This window comes from Ammospiza caudacuta, chromosome 1 (assembly GCF_027887145.1).
Source record: "Ammospiza caudacuta isolate bAmmCau1 chromosome 1, bAmmCau1.pri, whole genome shotgun sequence".
Classification (NCBI taxonomy): domain Eukaryota; kingdom Metazoa; phylum Chordata; class Aves; order Passeriformes; family Passerellidae; genus Ammospiza; species Ammospiza caudacuta.
Window position 1 is genome coordinate 155,470,401 of NC_080593.1, and position 18,273 is coordinate 155,488,673.

The window sequence follows — 18,273 nt, forward strand, 5'->3', positions numbered from 1 at the left end:
TGGGAAGAGCCCTGGAGTGGTTTGGGGACAGCCTGGAATACGAGCAGGGGCTCTGGGAAAAGTCCTGGAGTGGTTTGGGAGCTTTGGGAAAAACCCTGGAGTGAGTAGGAACAGCCCTGCAGCAGTTTGGGAAGAACTCTGGAAAGAGAGCTGGAGCAATTTGGGAGTTTTGGGAAAAATCCTGGAGCAGTTTGAGAGTTCTGGGAATGACCCTGGAGAAAAGTGGGAACTGTGGGAGCAACCCTGGAGAAGCTTGGGAGCTCTGGGAATAACCCTGGGGAACTCTGGGAGCTCTGGGAATAACCCTGGAGAAGTTTGGGAGTGCTGGGAATAACCCTGGAGAAGTTTGGGAGCTCTGGGAATAACCCTGGGGAAGTTTGGGAGCTCTGGGAATAACCCTGGAGAAGTTTGGGAGCTCTGGAAATAACCCTGGAGAAGTTTGGGAGTGCTGGGAATAACCCTGGGGAAGTTTGGGAAACAACCCTGGAGAAGTTTGGGAGCTCTGGGAATAATCCTGGGGAAGTTTGGGAGCTCTGGGAATAACCCTGGGGAACTTTGGGAAATAACCCTGGGGAAGTTTGGGAGTTCTGGGAATAACCCTGGAGAACTTTGGGAGCTCTGGGAATAACCCTGGAGAAGTTTGGGAGTTCTGGGAATAACCCTGGAGAAGTTTGGGAGCTCTGGGAATAACCCTGGGGAATTTTGGGAGCTCTGGGAATAACCCTGGAGAAGTTTGGGAGCTGTGGGAATAACCCCGGGGAACTTTGGGAAATAACCCTGGGGAAGTTTGGGAGTTCTGGGAATAACCCTGGAGAAGTTTGGGAGCTCTGGAAATAACCCTGGAGAAGTTTGGGAGTGCTGGGAATAACCCTGGAGAAGTTTGGGAGCTCTGGAAATAACCCTGGAGAAGTTTGGGAGTGCTGGGAATAACCCTGGGGAAGTTTGGGAAACAACCCTGGAGAAGTTTGGGAGCTCTGGGAATAACCCTGGAGAAGTTTGGGAGCTCTGGGAATAATCCTGAAGAACTTTGGGAGCTCTGGGAATAACCCTGGAGAAGTTTGGGAGCTCTGGGAATAACCCTGGAGAAGTTTGGGAGCTGTGGGAATAACCCTGGGGAACTTTGGGAAATAACCCTGGGGAAGTTTGGGAGTTCTGGGAATAACCCTGGAGAAGTTTGGGAAATAACCCTGGGGAAGTTTGGGAGTTCTGGGAATAACCCTGGAGAAGTTTGGGAAATAACCCTGGAGAAGTTTTTTGGGAGCTCTGGGAATAACCCTGGAGAACTTTGGGAGCTCTGGGAACAACCCTGGAGAAGTTTGGGAGTTCTGGGAATAACCCTGGGGAAGTTTGGGAAATAACCCTGGGGAAGTTTGGGAGCTCTGGGAATAACCCTGGGGAACTTTGGGAGCTCTGGGAATAACCCTGGAGAAGTTTGGGAAATAACCCTGGAGAAGTTTGGGAGCTCTGGGGAGATCCCTGGAAAACCCAGCTGGGCTCAGAGGGATGGGCTGGGAGAAGCTGCAGGAAAGGTGAAAACTGGGATTGAGCTGGAGACAGGACATGGAATGGGAAAATCCTGAAATTCTGGAATGGTTTGGGATGGAAGGGACAGCTCCACTATCCTGGGATGTCTCAGGGATCCTGGGGCAGCCCTGGATTCTCTGGGAATTCCATCCCCAAACCCCAATTTTCCATGGGCAGCCATTCCCTGTTTCCCACCCCAATCCCCTCTGCAGCTCTCCCAGCAAACCCCCTGGAAAAGGCTCTGGAATTCTCCTCTGGAATTTCCCTTTTCTTCCCAGAAATTGGGGCAGAACGAGGGGATTTGGGCAAGTTTGGGCTCCCAGGAATGGGGAGGATTCTGCTCAATGCCAAACCTTGGGAATTTTGGAATGAGTTGGAAAAATCCGGGATAAAGGGGTGGGAATGTGGTTGGGGTGGGATTCCCTGGGAATTCCCTCCTGGAGGAGCCAGTGTGGGAATGGGGTGGGAATGGAGGGGATTTCAGGCATGATCCCATTCCCAAGGAACACGTTCCTCCTGCTATCCTGGGATGTCTCAGGGATCCTGGGGCAGCCCCGGATTCTCTGGGAATTCCACCCCAAAACCCCACTGTTCCATGGGCAGCCATTCCCTGTTTCCCACCCCAATCCCCTCTGCAGCTCTCCCAGAAAAACCCCTGGAAAACACGGTGGCAGATTTAATTTCCCTTTTCCCCACAGTTTTTCCCAGGCCAATCTCATCCCTAGCCATGAATCCTCCATCACACTGATTCCAACTTCTCCTGGAAAAATGGATCAGGGTCAATCGATTCCCAGATTTTGGGAAGCAGAGCACCCCAGGAATGCTCAGGAACGGGATTGGAGCCCCCCAAATCCAGGGCAGGATCACAGCCAGGCCCTTACCTGCGTCCGAGGAGCTGAGGGGCTTCCAGGGGCTTCTTCCTCATCCTCCTCCTCTTCCTCCTCCTGCTCCTCCTCCTCCTCATCGTTCCCGGAGGATTCGCTGTCGCTTCCCGAATCCTCGAGGCCGGAATAAACGCTCTCCTCACTCTCTGACAGCTCCTCGCTGCCTCCAGAGGGGCTGGGCTGCAAGGACGGCAGGGCAGGGTCACAGGGGGGACGCAGGGGGACACCCCCACACTGCTGCACAACCCCCTCCCCAGTTTTTGGGGTCCCCCTCAGCACCAGCCTGGACTCCACCAGTTGTGGGGTCAACCCTCAGGACAAAATCAGAGCCTCCCAAATTCCTGTGTCACCCTCAGGAATGGGTCAGAGCCCCCCCCAGTTTCTGGGTTCCCCTCAGGACAAAATCAGAGCCCCCCAAATTCCTGTGTCACGCTCAGGAATGGGTCAGAGCCCCCCCAGTTACTGGGTTCCCCTCAGGACAAAATCAGAGCCCCCCCCCAAATTCCTCTATCACCCTCAGGACTGGGTCAGAGCCCCCCCCAGTTTCTGGGTTCCCCCTCAGGACAAAATCAGAGCCCCCCAAATTCCTGTGTCACCCTCAGGAATGGGTCAGACAGCCCCCCCCCCCCCCCCCCCCCAGTTACTGGGTTCCCCCTCAGGACAAAATCAGAGCCCCCCAAATTCCTGTGTCCCACTCAGGACTGGGTCAGACAGAGCCCCCCCACTTACTGGGTTCCCCCTAAAAACCACAATGGACCCCCCCAAATGCTGGGTTCCCCACTCAGGACAAGGCCAGACCCCCCCAATTATCGGGGTGTCTCCTCAGAACCAGGACAGGGCTGGGTCCTTCCCTCAGGAGGCCAAACCCCCCTCATGGAGACCGGCCCAGACCCCTCCCCAAATTGTTGGGTTGCTCTTCAGGACAAGGCCAGGCCCCCCCATGGAGACCAGGCTGGAGCCCCCCAAGTTATGGGGTGCCCCTCACCAGAACGGGATCGGGTTCCTCCCCTCAGGAGACCAAATTCCCCTCACTGCTGGATTCCCCTCATGGAGACCAGGTCGGAACCCCCCAGTTATGGGGTCCCCCTCACCAGGATGGGACCAGGTCACCCCCTCAGAGGCCAAATCCCCCCTCAGTGTTGGGTTTCCCCCTCACAGACACCAGGCTGGATTCCCCCCATTCCCGGTCCCCCTTTGTCAGGACAGGGCCGGGTCACCCCCTCAGAGGCCAAATCCCCCCTCAGTGCTGGGTTTCCCCTCACAGACACCAGGCTGGATTCCCCCCATTCCCGGTCCCCCTTTGTCAGGACAGGGGCGGGTCACCCCCTCAAGAGGCCAAATCCCCCTCAGTGTTGGGTTTCCCCTCACAGAGACCAGGCTGGGCCCCACCATTCCCGGTCCCCCTTTGTCAGGACAGGGCCGGGTTGCCCCCTCAAGAGGCCAAATCCCCCTCAGTGTTGGGTTTCCCCCTCACAGAGACCAGGCTGGGCCCCACCATTCCCAGATCCCTCCATTCCCGGGTTCCCCCTCACAGAGGATAGACTGGATTCCCTCCATTTCCCGATTCTCCCTCCATGGGACAGGTCTGGGTTCCTCCTCAAGAGGCCAAATCCCCTCTCAGTGTTGGGTTTCCCCCTCACGGGGACCAGGCTGGACCCCACCATTCCCAGACCCTGCCATTCCCAAGCCAGACCCTCCCCAAATTGCCGGGTCCCCCCTCAGGACAAGGCAAAACCCCTCTTGCTCTCGGGTTCCCCCTCACAGATGCCAGGCCAGATCCCCTCCATTTCCCGGTACCCCCCTCACCAGGACAGGGCCGGGTCGCCCCCTCAAGAGGCCAAATCCCCCTCAGTGTTGGGTTTTCCCCTCACGGAGGCCAGTGGACCTCACCATTCCTGGACCCCGCCATTCCCACGTTCCCCCTCATGGAGACCAAGCCAGACCCTCCCCAAATTGCTGGGTCCTCCCTCAGCACAAGGCCAGACCCCCACTCAGTGCTGGGTTTCCCCTCATGGAGACCAGGCCGGACCCTCCCCATTTCCCGGTCCCCCTTTGTCAGGACGGGGCCGGGTTGCCCCCTCAAGAGGCCAAATCCCCCCTCAGTGTTGGGTTTCCCCCTCATAGAGACTAGAAAGGACCCCGCCATTCCCAGACCCCTCCGTTCCCTGGTCACCCCTCACAGAGACCAGACCGGACTCCCCCAGTTTCCAGGTTGCCCCTCACTGGGACAGGTCTGGGTTCCCCCTCAAGAGGTCAAATACCTCCATCAGTGAACAGGCCGGCTCTCCCCATCATGAAGCCAAACCCCCTAAAATTGCCAGGTGCCCCTTCAGGACAAGGCCAGACCCCTTCATGGAGACCCGGCGGAGCCCTTCAATTATGGGGTCCCCCCTTCTAGACCAGGCTCAATCCCCCTCACTGCTGGATTCCCCTAACAGAGACCAGACTGGACTCCCCCCATTTCCTGGTTCCCCCTCACTGGGACAGGTCGGGGTCACCCCCTCAAGAGCCCAAATCCTCCTCAGCGTTGGGTTTCCCCCTCACAGAGACCAGACTGGACTCTCCCCATTTCCCGGTTCTCCCTCAATGGGACAGGTTCGGGTTCCCCCTCAAGAGGCCAAATAGCCCCGTCAGTGAATATGCCAGCTCTCCCCATCACGAAGCAAAACTCCCCCCAAATTGCCGGGTCCCCCTTCAGGACAAGGCCAGACCCCCTTATGGAGACCAGGCCAGAGCCTCCCAGTTATGGGGGGTCTCCCTCACCAGGATGGGACCGGGTTCCCCATCAAGACCAGGCTAAATCCCCCTCACTGCTGGGCTCCCCTCACAGATACCAGACTGGACTCCCCACATTTCCCGGTACCTCCTCGCCAGGAGAGAGCTGGATCGTCCCCTCCAAAGGCCAAATCCCCCCTCACTGCTGGGTTCCCCTCACAGAGACCAGGCTGGACCCCTCCATTCCCGGGTTCCCCCGCATGGAGACCAAGCCAGACCCTCCCCAAATTGCTGACTGGCCCCTCAGGACAAGGCAAAACCCCTCTCACTGCCAGGTTCCCCCTCACAGAGACCAGATTGGACTCCCCCCGTTTCCCGGTTCCCCCGTACCGGGACAGAGCCGGCTCTCCCCACAATGAAGCCAAACCCCCTTCAATTGCCGGGTCCTCCTTCAAGACAAGGCCAGGCCCCCTCATGGAGACGCGACCAGAGCCCTCAAATTATGGGGTCCCCCTCACCAGCACAGGACCGAGTCCCCTCCTCAAGATCAGGCCAAAACCCCCCCCTCACTGCCGGGTTTCCCCTTCACGGACACCAGGCCGGACCCCCCCGCCATTTCCCCATTTCCCGTTCCCCCTTCACGGACACCAGGCCAGCCCGCTCCATCCCCGTTGCCATGCCAATGCCGAGTGCGTCCCCTCCTTCCCCGCTGCCATGACAACCCCGCGTGTGCCCCCGTTCCCCCTCCCCGGTCACCCCCGGACCTGCTCCATGGTGGCGGCTCCGCGTGCGCCGCCGAACACGTGGGCGCGGGTCACAGTGCAGGCCACGCCCCCGCCCGCCGCGCTTCCGCCTTGCCGCGGCCCCGCGCAGCTCCCGAGGGAAGGGGCTTTGCTCCTGGGCAGGGCGGGATAACGGGAACGAGAGATAATAACGGAGAAAGATAACGGGAAAAATAACGGGAAACGAGCGGCAGCGCGGGAAAATGCGAAAGCAAAGTGCGCATGCGCAGAGCCCGCCGCGCCGCCGGCATCGCGCATGCGCGCTGGGGCAAAGGTGCCAAAGGCGGTGCGATGGCCAGAAAGGGGCGTGGTTTGTACGAGGGGGCGTGGTCACAGAAACTCGGGGGCGTTCCCTGCGCGCAATGCCGCCAAAGGGAAGGGCGTGGTCAGACGGCCAAAGGGGCGTGTCCACACGAAGAGGGCGGAGCCAGATCTCACTGGGTGTGTCTGCTTCCTTGGGGGTGTCACCCAGCGAGAGCCCCGCCCACATATTGTCAAAAATGGCCAGAGGGCAGGGCCAGTCGTGTGGGGGCGTGTCCATGTGAGCAGGAGGCGTGGCCAGGTGAGACGGGGTGTCCCTTCTCAAGGACTGAGAGCAATGGAATGGGCGGGGCTTGGCGTGAGGGGTGTGGTCTGAGCCATCGGGGCGTTCCCACGCAATAGCCTCGCCCAAGCCATGCCAGGTATGGCCAGAGGGCGTGCCCTGTCGTGAGTGGGCGTGTCCCGACCACCAGGGGGCATTCCTGCGGTAAAACCCTGCCTGCCAGCAAGGGAAAAGGGCGCGTCTTGCGCAGCAGTGGGCGTGGCCTGAATAATAAATGAACTTTTCCCGTGTGATAGCCACGCCCATGTCTGGCCGGCGGTGGGCATGGTCTAATGATACTGGGCGTGTCCCTACACCCCGGGGTCCCATCCTTCTCTTCCCCTGTAGCCAGTGGGAGTGGCCGGTAGAGCCAAAGCCACGCCCATCCCCTATCTGGAACACGTGGTGGGCGTGGTCACCGCGTGAGGGGGCGTCTCCATGAATGCAAGCTGCATCACTCAGTGGGCGTGTCCAGCAGCAATGCTCCTCCCATTTCTGTAACATGCAGTGGGCGTGGCTATCACACAAGGGGCGTGCCGTCTCGGCAAAGCCGCTATTTGCAACACGCAGTGGGCGTGGCTACCTCACAAGGGGGCGTGTCCTCGCTGCGAAGTGCAACACGCAGTGGGCGCGGCTACAAACACAAGTGGGCGTGGTTTACACCAGAACCCCGCCCCAGCACAACCATGCAATGGGCGTGGCTACGGCATTTGCCTTTGCATCTAAGCCCCGCCCCGGGAGCGGTGGGCGTGTCCCGCCGCCGGTGGGCGTGGCCACGCATGCGCCCTCCCGCGTCCCCTCACAGCCCGCCTCCCAAGATGGCGGCGGCCATGCCACCTCCCGCCGCCGCCGCCTCTCCCTCCTCTCCCGGCCCTTCCCGCCCTTCTTAACGGCCTCGTTCCCCCCGGGGCTTCCCCCGGGGTTTCCCCGAGCCCTTCCCGGCCCCGCCGCGAGGGCGCGGCCATGGACGGGCCGGGCGCGGCGGCGGCGGCGGGCGCGGGGCCCGGTCCCAACAACGTTCCCGCCTTCCTCACCAAACTGTGGACGCTCGTGGAGGATCCCGACACCGACTCCCTGATCTGCTGGAGCCCCGTGAGTACCGGCAATACCGGGCAGGGATCCTTGGGCGGCCGGGGAGGGGTTCTCGACAAGGCCCGGCCCCGTTGAGGCCTGGCCCGGGCCCCGCGGCCCGCGCGGTTCCTGAGGGGAATTCCCGCGAAAAGAAAGAAAAAAAAATCTCATTTTCCCCGCGAAAAATCTCCTTTTTTTCCCGCTTTTCCGCCGCGGGAATGTGGGAGATAAGGAGGGAAATAAAAACGTCAACACGGCGGGAAGGGCTGGAGCGACCTTTGGCGCGGGGTAACGTCGGGAGTCGCTAATTAGGGAATAATGAGTTTGGGATAATTTAAGGCAGGCCGGGAGGAATTTTTGGGATATGGAAGTGCTGGAAAAAAGCTGGGAAATTTGGGGATGTGCTGCTGGAAAAGGAGAATTCCAGGAGATCCCAAAACAATTTTTTTTGTTTTTTTTTATCGGAGAGTTGGAGGGATGGGAAACAGGGAATGGGTTCCCATGGAAAATTGGGATTTTGGGATGGAATTCCCAGAGGATCCTCATCCCTGGTGGTGTCCCAGCTCAGGCTGCCGTATCCTGAGATATCAGAGAGTTCCCTGCCCATGGAATGGGATGATCCCAAAAATCCCTTCCTGGCAAAGAATTCCAGGATCCCACGGACAGCATTCCATGACCAGGATCCCAAGGCCAGGATTCCTCTCCAGGATCCCATGACCAGGATCCCATGACCAGGATCCCATGACCAGGATCCCAGGGCCACAATTCCATGGGCAGAATCCCCGAGTCGGGATTGCACGGCCACAATTCCAATGGCAGGATCCCGTGGACAGGAATCCATGGCTGGGATCCCTCTCCAGCATCCCGTGGACAGGAATCCATGGCCAGGATCCATCTCCAGGATCCCATGGACAGGAATCCATAGCCAGGATCCCTCTCCAGGATCCCATGGACAGCAATCCATGGCCGGGATCCCTCTCCAGGATCCCATGGACAGGAATCCATAGCCAGGATCCCTCTCCAGGATCCCATGGACAGGAATCCATAGCCAGGATCCCTCTCCAGGATCCCGTGGACAGGAATCCATGGCCGGGATCCATCTCCAGGATCCCGTGGACAGGAATCCATGGCTGGGATCCCTCTCCAGGATCCCGTGGACAGGAATCCATGGCCAGGATCCCTCTCCAGGATCCCATGGACAGGAATCCATGGCCAGGATCCATCTCCAGGATCCCGTGGACAACGTTCCATGGCCAGGATCCCTCTCCAGGATCCCATGGACAGGAATCCATAGCCAGGATCCCTCTCCAGGATCCCGTGGACAGGAATCCATGGCTGGGATCCCTCTCCAGGATCCCATGGACAGGAATCCATAGCCAGGATCCCTCTCCAGGATCCCGTGGACAACATTCCGTGGCCAGGATCCCTCTCCAGGATCCCATGGACAGGAATCCATGGCCAGGATCCATCTCCAGGATCCCATGGACAACGTTCCATGGCCAGGATCCCTCTCCAGGATCCCATGGACAGGAATCCATAGCCAGGATCCCTCTCCAGGATCCTGTGGACAACGTTCCATGGCCAGGATCCCGTGGACAACGTTCCATGGCCAGGATCCCTCTCCAGGATCCCATGGACAGGAATCCATGGCCGGGATCCCTCTCCAGGATCCCGTGGACAACGTTCCATGGCCGGGATACCTCTCCAGGATCCCATGGACAGGAATCCATAGCTGGGATTCATCTCCAGGATCCCGTGGACAGGAATCCATAGCTGGGATCCATCTCCAGGATCCCGTGGACAGGAATCCATGGCCAGGATCCATCTCCAGGATCCCATGGACAGGAATCCATCCGTGGCCAGGATCCATCTCCAGGATCCCATGGACAACGTTCCATGGCCAGGATCCCTCTCCAGGATCCCATGGACAGGAATCCATGGCCAGGATCCATCTCCAGGATCCCATGGACAACGTTCCGTGGCCGGGATCCATCTCCAGGATCTGAAGCCCAGGATTCCCTGTCCAGGATGTCTCTTCACGATCCCAAGGTCAGGATCCCATGGGACGCATTCCATGGGCAGGATTTCAGGGCCAGGATCCCGTGGGCTGGATCCCAAGGCCAGGATCCCGTTAGGATCCGTGATCCCTTGCACGGGATCTCGCTCCAGGTTCCCATGGCCAGGATTCTACAGCCATGATTCCATGGCCAGGATCTCTCAGTAAGGATTCCACGGCCAGGGTCCCATGGACAGCATTCCATGGTCAGGATCCATCTCCAGGATCCATCTCCAGGGTCCCATGGACAGCATTCCATGGCCGGGATCCATCTCCAGGATCCATCTCCAGGGTCCCATGGACAGCATTCCATGGCCGGGATCCATCTCCAGGATCCCTCTCCAGGGTCCCATGGACAGCATTCCATGGTCAGGATCCATCTCCAGGATCCCTCTCCAGGGTCCCATGGACAGCATTCCATGGCCGGGATCCATCTCCAGGATCCATCTCCAGGGTCCCATGGACAGCATTCCATGGTCAGGATCCATCTCCAGGATCCATCTCCAGGGTCCCATGGACAGCATTCCATGGCCGGGATCCATCTCCAGGGTCCCATGGACAGCATTGCACAGCCAGGATCCATCTCCAGGATCCATCTCCAGGGTCCCATGGACAGCATTGCATGGTCAGGATCCATCTCCAAGATCCCAAGGCCAGGATCCCCTCTCCAGGGTCCCATGGCCACCATGGCATGGCCAGGATCCCTCCCCAGGATCCCACGGACAGGATCCCTCTCCAGGATCCCACAGACAGGATCCCTCTCCAGGATCCCACGGACAGGGTTCTGAGTCCAGGATCCCATGGACAGGGTCCCTCTCTGGGATCCCTCTCCAGGATGTCAAGCCCAGGATCCCATGGACAGGATTCCCTGTCCAGGATCCCTCTGCAGGATCCCAAGGCCAGGATCCCTCTCCAAGATCTCAATCCCAGGATCCCATGGCTGATATCCCTGGACAGCATTGCACAGACAGGATCCCAAGGCCAGGATCCCTCTCCAGGATCCCATGGACGGCATTCCATGGACAGGTCCCCTCTCCAGGATCCCAAGGCCAGGATCCCTCTCCAGGATCCGTCTCCAAGATCCCATGGACGGCATTCCAAGGCCAGGATTCCCTGCCCAGAGTCCCCTGGACAGGATCCCTTTGCAGGATCCCAAGGCCAGGAATCCTTTCCAGCATCCCAAGGCCAGAATTCCATGGCCGGGATCCCAAAGCCAGGATCTCCAGCCCAGGATTCCCTGTCCAGGATCCCATGGCCAGGATCCCTGTCCAGCGTTCCATGGACAGGATCCAACTCCGAGATCCCATGGCCAGGATCCCAGGACTTCTCTCCAGGATCCCTCTCCAGGATCTCAAGCCCAGGATCCTATGGACAAGATCCCATGGACAGGATCCCATGGACAAGATCTCAAGCCCAGCATCCCTCTCCAGGATCCCTCTCCGGGATCCCATGGCCAGGATCCCTCTCTGGGATTCCTCTCCAGGGTCCCATGGACAGAATTCCATGGGTGGGATTCCATGGACACGATTCTACAGCCAGGATCCAAAGGCCAGGATTCCTCTCCAGGATCCCTCTGCAGGGTCCCATGGCCAGGATTCCGTGTCCGTGATCCGTCTCCAAGGTCCCATAAACGGGATCCCAGGGCGAGGATCCCTCAGTCAGGATCCCATGGACAGGATCCCGTGGACAGAATTCCATGGACAGAATTCCATGGACAGGATCCCTCAGTCAGGATTCCAAGGCCAGGATCCCATGGACAGGATCTCTCACCAGGATCCCTTTCCAGGGTCCCATGGCCCAGGATCCCATGGACAGAATTCCATGGCCAGGATCCCTTTCCAGGATCCCATGGACAGGATCCCAAGCCCAGGATCCCTTTCCAGGGTCCCATGGACAGGATCTGTCACCAGGATCCCTCTCCAGGGTCCCATGCACAGGATCCCAAGCCCAGGATCCCATGGACAGAATTCCATGGACAGGATCCCTCTCCAGGATCCCATGGGCAGGATGCCAAGCCCAGGATCCCTTTCCAGGGTCCCATGGACAGGATCCCAAGCCCAGGATCCCTCTCCAGGATCCCTCAGTCAGGATCCCAAGCCCAGGATCCCTTTCCAGGGTCCCTTTCCAGGGTCCCATGGACAGGATCTGTCACCAGGATCCCTCTCCAGGGTCCCATGCATAGGATCTCAAGCCCAGGATCCCATGGACAGGATTCCATGGCCAGGATCCCTCTCCCGGATCCCTCAGTCAGGATCCCATGGCCAGGATCCCTCTCTGGCATCCCTCTCCAGGATCCCATGGCCAGGATCTCACGGCCAGGAACTTTTCCAGAGGGATCCAGGAGATCCCAGGAACTTTTCCAGGGGAATGCAGGAGATCCCAGGAATTTTCCAGGAGATCCCAGGAACTTTTCCAGGGGGATCCTGAAGATCCCAGAGCTTCTCCCAGGGGATCCCAGAGCTCCTCCAGGGCCTTTTCCGAGGGGATCCAGGAGATCCCAGAGCTCCTCCCAGGGGAATCCAGGAGATCCCAGGAACTTTTCCAGGGGATCCAGGAGATCCCAGGAACTTTTCCAGGGGATCCAGGAGATCCCAGGAACTTTTCCAGCGGGGTCCAGGAGATCCCAGGAACTTTTCCAGAGGGATCCAGGAGATCCCAGGAACTTTTCCAGCGGGGTCCAGGTGATCCCAGGAACTTTTCCTGGGGAATCCAGGAGATCCCAGGAACTTTTCCAATGGGGAACCCCAGAGATCCCAGAGCCTTTCCAGGGGGATCCAGGAGATCCCAGGGGGATCCCGGAGCCCCTCCAGGCCCTTTTCCAGGGGGATCCCAGAAATCCTCCAGGATGCCAGGAATCCAGGAGATCCCAGAGCCTTTTCCAGAGGGGAATCCAGGAGATCCCGGAAACCCTCCAGGATCTTTTCCGGGGGATCCCAGAAACCCTCCAGGATCTTTTCCAGGAGATCCCGGAAACCCTCCAGGATCTTTTCCAGGGGGATCCCAGAAACCCTCCAGGATCTTTTCCAGGAGATCCCAGAAACCCTCCAGGAGATCCCGGAAACCCTCCAGGAGGAATCCAGGAGATCCCAGAAACCCTCCAGGATCTTTTCCTGGAGATCCCAGAAACTCTCCAGGAGATCCCAGAAACCCACCTGGATATTTTCCAAGAGATCCCAGAAACCCTCCAGGATCTTTTCCTGGAGATCCCAGAAACCCTCCAGGATCTTTTCCTGGAGATCCCAGAAACCCTCCAGGAGATCCCAGAAACCCACCTGGATATTTTCCAAGAGATCCCAGAAACCCACCTGGATCTTTTCCAGGGGATCCCAGAAACCCTCCAGGATCTTTTCCAGGAGATCCCAGAAACCCTCCAGGATCTTTTCCAGGGGATCCCAGAAACCCTCCAGGAGATCCCGGAGCCCCTCCAGGATCTTTTCCAGGGGATCCCAGAAACCCTCCAGGAGGAATCCAGGAGATCCCGGAAACCCTCCAGGATCTTTTCCAGGAGATCCCGGAGCCCCTCCAGGATCTTTTCCAGGGGATCCCAGAAACCCTCCAGGATCTTTTCCAGGAGATCCCAGAAACCCTCCAGGATCTTTTCCAGGGGATCCCAGAAACCCTCCAGGAGGAATCCAGGAGATCCCGGAAACCCTCCAGGATCTTTTCCAGGAGATCCCAGAAACCCTCCAGGATCTTTTCCAGGAGATCCCAGAAACCCTCCAGGAGATCCCAGGGAATCCCCATCCCTGCGAGCCTTCCAAAAAAATCCCCCCCAAAAACCCCAAATTCAAAAATTAAAAAAAAAAACAAAAAAGCTGAAATTAAACAAAAATTCCCCCCAAAAATCCCGCTAATTCCCCTCAAAAAAAAAAAAAAAAAAATTAAATCCCCCAAATTCCCTCAAAACCTTCCCAAAAATTTTTTAAAACCCTGAAAATTAAAAAAAAAAAATTTCCCGACTGGTTTTTAAATCCTGAGAATTCCCTAAAAATCTCCCCAAAATTTTCAAAAAAATTACAAAAAAAGCTTAAGGAAATTCTCAAAATATTTAAAAAGTCCCTAAAAATTTCTTTTAAATCCTCAAAATTCACGCAAAAATCCCAAAACGGTCCAACAATATCCCCAAAAATTCCCGATTTTTCCCATTTTTTCCCCTGCCAGGTAAGTGCAGCTTCCACGTGTCCAATCAGGGCCAGTTCTATCCAAAACCATCCCAGAAAATTCCTCAAAAATCCCAAAAATTCTCCAAAAAATCCCCAAAAACTCCAAAAACTCTCAGAAAATCCTCCAGAAATTAAAAAAAAAAATCCCAAAGAATCCACAGAAACCCCCAAGAACTTTAAAATCCCCCCCAAAAAAGAAAATTTCCAGAAATCCAGAAAATTTTTTAAAAATCCCCCCAAAATAAAATAAATCCCTCAAAAATTTCCAAATATCCCCAAAATTTCTCAAAAAGCTGAAAAAAACCCCCCAAAAATCAAAATTTCCTGTAAAATTTCCCAAAAATCACAAAAAAATTAAGGAGAAATCCCCCTAAAAATTCCAGAAAATTTCTCCAAAAAACCCCTGAAAGTTCAAAAAAAATTTCCCAAAAATCCCTAAAACTTCCCCCAAACCCCCCAAAATTCCCAATTTTCCTGATTTTTTCCTGATTTTTTCCGATTTTTACCTGGCAGAGCGGGAGCAGCTTCCACTTGTTTGACCAGGGCCACTTCTCCAAAATCCCAAAAATTGCCCCAAAAAGTAAAAATTCCATAAAAATTAAAAAAAAAATTCCTCCAAATAATTCAAAAACTTCTCAAAAATGCTGAAAAATCTCAAATAATAAAAAAAATCCTGAAAAATCCCCCAAATTTCCCTACATTTAAAAGAGAATCCCGCAAAAAATTCCTGAAAAACACCAAAAAATTCCTGAAAAAAAAAATCACAGAAAATTCCCAAAGAAATTGTCAAAATTCCCAGAATGTCCCAAATAAATCTTGGCAAGAATCCTAGAAAATAAAATAAAAAAAAAAAAAAAAAACAAAAGCCCCAAAAATCAGAAAAGAAACCTAAAAAAATCCAAAAATTTCAAGAAAATTTTCAAAGAATTCCAGAAAATTCCAAAACGCAACAAAAATTCCAGAAAGTTCTCCAAAAATTCCAGAAAGATCCCCCAAAAGTCTAAAAATAATTTTCAAAATTGCCCAAAAATCCCTAAAAATTCCCCCAAATCCCCCAAAATGTGGAATTTTTGCTAATTTTTCCCAAATTTCTGATTTTTCCCCCAAGGGCCAGTTCTCCAAACTCCCTAAAAAGTCCCAAGAATTCCAGAAAATTTCCCCAAAAATCCCAAATATTCCCCAAACATCTGAAATCATCTCAGAAAATTCCATCGAAAACCCTGAAAGTTTTGCAGAAAATCCCCCAAAAATTCCAACAAATTCCCCCCAAAATTGCTGAAAATTAAAAAAGAAAAAATCCCCAGAAACTTGAAAAATTCCAAAAAAAAATTTCTCTCCGAACCCCCAACAATTTTAAACCCTCCAAAAAATAAAAAATTCCCCAAAATCCAGAAAATTCAAACAATCCCAAAGAAATTTAAAAAGAAAAAACAATCCTCCAAATTTCTAAACGTTTGGAAAATGGCAACAAAATGAATTTTAAAAAAATTTAAATAGCCCTAAAAAATCTGGAAAATTCTTTAAAAATTCCCAAAAAATCCCTGAAAAGTCCCAAAAATCCCTAAAAATTCCACAAAAATCTCCAAAAATTTCGATTTTTTCTCAATTTTTCCCAATTTTTCTCATTTTCCCCCAGAGCGGGAGCAGCTTCCAGGTGCTGGACCGGGGCCAGTTCTCCAAAATCCCCAAAAAGTCCCCAAAATTTCTGAAAAAAAATCCTCAAAATATTCTAAACAATTTCCCCAAGTTGTTAAAATTTTGTAGCAAAAAATTCTCAAAATTCCAGGTAATCTTTCAAAGAAAAATCCATAAAATTTCCCAAAAATCTCTCAGAAATTCCCCAAAATTCACCAAAAATCCCTAAAAATTCATGTTTTTTTCCTAATTCTTTCCAAAAAATCTGGTTTTTTTCCTAATTTTTCCCAAAAATTCTGATTTTTTCCTGATTTTCCACAAATTTCTGATTCCCCCAGAGCGGGAGCAGCTTCCAGGTGCTGGACCGGGGCCAGTTCTCCAAAATCCCAAAAAAGTCCCCAAAATTTCTGGAAAAAATCCTCAAAATATCTTTCAAAATTTCCCCAAGTTGTTAAAATTTTGTAGCAAAAAATTCTCAAAATTCCTCAAAATTCCTGGTAATTTTTCAAAACAAATCCATAAAATTTCCCAAAAATCTCTCAGAAGTTCCCCAAAATTCACCAAAAATCCCGAAAAATTCAGTTTTTTTTCCTAATTCTTTCCAAAAAATCTGATTTTTTTCCTAATTTTCCCCAATTTCTGATTTATCCAGAGCGGGAACAGCTTCCAGGTGCTGGACCGGGGCCAGTTCTCCAAAATCCCACAAAGGTCCCAAAAATTTCTGAAAAAAATTCAAAGAAAAATCCATAAAATTTCCCAAAAATCTCTCAGAAATTCCCCAAAATTCACCAAAAATCCCTAAAAATTCTGATTTTTTTCCTAATTTTTTCCAGAAATTCCAATTTTTTCCCAATTTTTTCCAAAAATTCTGATTTTTTTTCCTAATTTTTCCCAAAAATTTTGTTTTCTTTCCTAATTTTCTCCAAAAATTCTGATTTTTTTCCTGATTTTCCCCAAATTTGTGATTTTCCGCAGAGCGGGAGCAGCTTCCACGTGCTGGACCGGGGCCAGTTCTCCAAAATCCCAAAAAAGTCCCCAAAACTTTCAGAAAAAAAAAATCCTCAAAGTATCTTTAAAAGTTCCCCAAAATTTTTAAAATTTTGTAGCAAAAAACTCTCAAAATTGCAGGTAATTTTTCAAAAAGAATCCATAAAATTTCCAAAAAATCTCTCAAAAATTCCCCAAAATTCACCCAAAATCCCTAAAAATTCAGGTTTTTTTCCTAATTTTCTCCAAAAATTCCAATTTTTTCCTAATTTTTTCCAAAAATTCTGATTTTTTCCTAATTTTCCCCAAAAATTCTGATTTTTTTCCTGATTTTCCCCAAATTTGTGATTTTCCGCAGAGCGGGAGCAGCTTCCACGTGCTGGACCAGGGCCAGTTCTCCAAGGAGGTGCTGCCCAAGTACTTCAAGCACAACAACATGGCCAGCTTTGTGCGGCAGCTCAACATGTGTGAGTCACGGGAAGTACATGGGAATACATGGGAATACATGGGATTGTGGGAATCAGCTTCGTGCGGCAGCTCAACATGTGTGAGTCACGGGGAGTACATGGGAATACATGGGAGTACATGGGATTGTGGGAATCAGCTTTGTGCGGCAGCTCAACATGTGTGAGTCACGGGGAGTACATGGGAGTACATGGGAGTACATGGGATTGTGGGAATCAGCTTCGTGCGGCAGCTCAACATGTGTGAGTCACGGGGAGTACATGGGAGTACATGGGAGTACATGGGATTGTGGGAATCAGCTTTGTGCGGCAGCTCAACATGTGTGAGTCGCGGGGAGTACATGGGAATACATGGGAGTACATGGGAATACATGGGAATGAATGGGATTGTGGGAATCAGCTTCGTGCGGCAGCTCAACATGTGTGAGTCACGGGAAGTACATGGGAATACATGGGAGTACATGGGATTGTGGGAATCAGCTTCGTACGGCAGCTCAACATGTGTGAGTCACGGGAAGTACATGGGAATACATGGGAATGAATGGGATTGTGGGAATCAGCTTTGTCAGGCAGCTCAACATGTGTGAGTCACGGGGAGTACATGGGAATACATGGGAATGAATGGGAATGAATGGGAATACATGGGAATACATGGGATTGTGGGAATCAGCTTCGTGCGGCAGCTCAACATGTGTGAGTCACGGGGAGTACATGGGAATACATGGGAATACATAGGAATGAATGGGAATGAATGGGAATACATGGGAATACATGGGATTGTGGGAATCAGCTTCGTACGGCAGCTCAACATGTGTGAGTCACGGGAAATACATGGGACTACATGGGAATACATGGGAATACATGGGAATGAATGGGATTGTGGGAATCAGCTTTGTCAGGCAGCTCAACATGTGTGAGTCACGGGGAGTACATGGGAATACATGGGAGTACATGGGAATACATGGGAATGAATGGGATTGTGGGAATCAGCTTCGTGCGGCAGCTCAACATGTGTGAGTCACGGGAAGTACATGGGAATACATGGGAGTACATGGGATTGTGGGAATCAGCTTTGTCAGGCAGCTCAACATGTGTGAGTCACGGGGAGTACATGGGAATACATGGGAATACGTGGGAATACATGGGAATGAATGGGAATACATGGGAATGAATGGGATTGTGGGAATCAGCTTCGTACGGCAGCTCAACATGTGTGAGTCACGGGGAGTACATGGGAATACATGGGAATACATGGGAATGAATAGGAATACATGGGAATAAATGGGAATAAATGGGAATAAATGGGAATGAATGGGATTGTGGGAATCAGCTTCGTCAGGCAGCTCAGCATGTGTGAGTCACGGGGAATAATGGGAATGAATGGGAAAAATGGGAATAAATGGGAATGA

The 18,273-nt window shown here is 53.1% G+C and overlaps 2 protein-coding genes across 2 annotated transcripts in view; one reads left to right on the forward strand and one right to left on the reverse strand.

The window, feature by feature from the left end:
* BOP1 (BOP1 ribosomal biogenesis factor) overlaps positions 1–6,084 on the reverse strand; it is an 87,319-nt gene extending 81,235 nt beyond the window's left edge. The window contains exons 1-2 of the mRNA XM_058812039.1: positions 5,888–6,084; positions 2,406–2,588 (exon numbers count right to left, since the gene is read on the reverse strand). Coding sequence (XP_058668022.1) covers positions 2,406–2,588; positions 5,888–5,896 — 192 coding nt within the window. The 5' untranslated portion in view covers positions 5,897–6,084. The remainder of the gene's footprint in view (positions 1–2,405; positions 2,589–5,887) is intronic.
* A 1,231-nt stretch (positions 6,085–7,315) lies between these two features.
* HSF1 (heat shock transcription factor 1) overlaps positions 7,316–18,273 on the forward strand; it is a 68,069-nt gene continuing 57,111 nt past the window's right edge. Inside the window, exons 1-2 of the mRNA XM_058812083.1 lie at positions 7,316–7,580; positions 16,759–16,867. Of these exons, the coding sequence (XP_058668066.1) occupies positions 7,452–7,580; positions 16,759–16,867 (238 nt within the window). The 5' untranslated portion in view covers positions 7,316–7,451. The remainder of the gene's footprint in view (positions 7,581–16,758; positions 16,868–18,273) is intronic.